Here is a 2604-nt window from a genome sequence, read left to right as displayed (position 1 = left end):
AGTCAATAGAGCCTTGTATTGATCCAATACTGCCCCTTGCTGTATCTACTCAGTACTGAACCATAGTTTAATAATATTTGATCTCAATAGTTCAATAGTTACAATACTAATATGATTGTATTTTGGTGTTTTACTATAATGTCTTAACACTGCTCTGTTGTTGTAATATTATGCAGTTTAGTGTCAATAATTGTATTGGCAATGTGRCCTCTTTCTGCACACTTACAAACCAACCCCTGGCAATCCCCTCTGCCACAGCTCCAATGGTCTAATGCTCAATGCCATRGACTTTCATGTGGGAGAACAGGGTTCAAAACCCAGCTAAAGCAACTCTAATAGAAAATCTCTACAAATTTCATATTGTCACACAATTATCCTCATTACAAACACCTGCTGACTTGACAAGCACAAGCTGGTATAAAAAACACATTTGAACTTGGTCACAGCTCATTCTGCAAGTGCACTGCTGCAGGCAAAGCCATGCTACATGGCAATGCACACTTGTTTTTACATCGTAAAAACCCATGTCTAGTTGTTCATTTACATTGCAACATTCCTTAAAGGAATGCGTATTATTGCCTGCTGCCTTTCATGTCAAAATTTGAAACTAAGATTTTCTTATGCTGAGAAGGAACATAGTTATACCAGTTTTGATCAAACTGGTTGAGTGATGTTATGTGCAGTCTCTTGTAACATTTCAAAATCTCACCAGAAGGTATGTGTTGAGTATGACTCTCCATGAGTAACACATAAAACRTAAGCCCACTATTTGTAAATATGATTCATTCTAGTGTTAACTAAGATTGATTAGTTATAGTGGAGATCTGGAACTGGATTGACTCCAAAGGTTAGTCAGTTGTAAATGTGCATCCAATGGTTACAGTCAGAGGGGTTTTTTTTCCATATCTTTTCAGTGATTCATGAGACGTTTTACTAATACGACAAATGAACACACAGATGACATTATCTCCCTTTCACTGTAGCAGGCGATAATAAATAGAAGAAGACCTAGAAAAATGTTAGTTTTGTTTATGTAGCTCATTTTTCATGCCAGATACAACCTTAATTTTTATTTATTTTAATAACCTTTATTTAACTGGACAAATCCCCTTTTGCAAGGGAGGCCTGTTTATGAGGCATGTTTTTTTTTTGTTTGTTTGTTTTGTAATCTGTGAGAGGAAACCAGAGTAAGCAGAGAAAACCCACACAAGCATGAAAAGAATATGCAAACTCCACACAAAAAGACCCCAGGACCCCAGGGATTGAACCCGGGACCTTCTTAATGTGAGGCATCAGTGCTAACCACTGTGCTCTGTAATTTTCCAAATGTCACTTTGTTGTTTGCTTAACATTTTTTAACAGTAAAATAACAGGCATAACTTTGCATCTGTTTAAATAAATGCTCTGAAAACCTGCAGCAGTCAACAGTGACTGATGTTTACACAGTTCAGGAATGCCATCTTGTGGTATTTACAGTCTACTACACAAGTTTGATCAATCAAAATGTCAATTTGAAATATAAATCTTCTATCTATTGTTGTCTGAAAATGTAAAAGATGTATTTTTTGTAAAACTGTGCAAATTATTTTCTAAATATGTCTGGCAGAGAATGGAGGATTTCGAGCCAAGATGTATGACATTACTCAGCACCCCTTCTTCAAACGAGGCATTGCTGTTCTGGTGTTGGCTCAGTCTGTCTTGCTTTCAGTCAAGGTAAGACCGTGTGATTTTTGTTTTGTATGGTTATCACATCATATAATGCTTTTGTTTGTAGAGTACCAGCAGGTGAAATGACAAACCTTCTTGGATYTGCTCTTTTTCAGTGGGATGTAAAATATCCCAGTGTGACTTATCCGCTCGCCACCATGTCTGTAGTCTTCACTTTTATATTTGTACTGGAGGTGAGTGTGTTTTCTGCCAGTGCATCTGCCATCTACATAGGTTAGGATCACTTTCTCTGATATGAGTAAATTCTRTTTTCTAGGTAACGATGAAACTCATAGCCATGTCACCAGCAGGTTACTGGCAGAGTCGACGAAATCGTTATGACCTGCTGGTCACATCACTGGGCGTCATCTGGATAGTTTTGCATTTTTCTTTACTGGTTAGAAAAAAAACATATATATTTTAATGTTATTCTCTGAAAATAATGTCAGTAAATAACTACATGTAGGTGGGTAACTTTTTCCCATAGAATGCATATACRTACATGATGGGCACATGTGTGATAGTCTTCAGGTTCTTCACAATATGTGGAAAACACGTGAGTACATCTATGTAAATATATGTCTGCCCTTTCCTRGAAATGATTTTCATTAAAGCACCGGAATGTGATTCCTAATATTTTTATTGTCTGTTAAGGTGACGCTCAAGATGCTGCTGCTGACCGTAGTAGTGAGCATGTACAAGAGCTTCTTCATCATTGTGGGCATGTTTCTCCTCCTCCTCTGCTACGCTTTTGCTGGAGTTGTTCTCTTCGGAACCGTTAAATATGGAGAGAACATAAACAGGTAACGTTTGTGTTTCCCTGTCTTCTTTAAGTCGCTTTGATTTCTGCTGAGTAACAGGCTGTGAACTGCAAATACAGGTCCTTCTCAAAAAAAT

General features: G+C 37.4%; 1 protein-coding gene across 3 annotated transcripts in view; it reads left to right on the top strand.

Moving 5' to 3' along the window:
* Window positions 1-2604, top strand: part of nalcn (sodium leak channel, non-selective) — a gene marked incomplete in the record, with an annotated part of 142686 nt that overhangs the window by 126541 nt on the left and 13541 nt on the right. For all 3 annotated transcript variants that reach the window (XM_014018801.1, XM_014018800.1, XM_014018799.1), the window contains 5 exon segments: window positions 1607-1713; window positions 1824-1901; window positions 1985-2104; window positions 2195-2263; window positions 2362-2510. In XM_014018801.1, the coding sequence (XP_013874255.1) occupies window positions 1607-1713; window positions 1824-1901; window positions 1985-2104; window positions 2195-2263; window positions 2362-2510 (523 nt within the window).

Source organism: Austrofundulus limnaeus, unplaced genomic scaffold (genome assembly GCF_001266775.1).
Source record: "Austrofundulus limnaeus strain Quisiro unplaced genomic scaffold, Austrofundulus_limnaeus-1.0 Scaffold202, whole genome shotgun sequence".
NCBI lineage: Eukaryota > Metazoa > Chordata > Actinopteri > Cyprinodontiformes > Rivulidae > Austrofundulus > Austrofundulus limnaeus.
The sequence above is the reverse complement of the archived record's forward strand: the minus strand, read 5'-3'. Positions and strand labels throughout refer to the sequence as shown.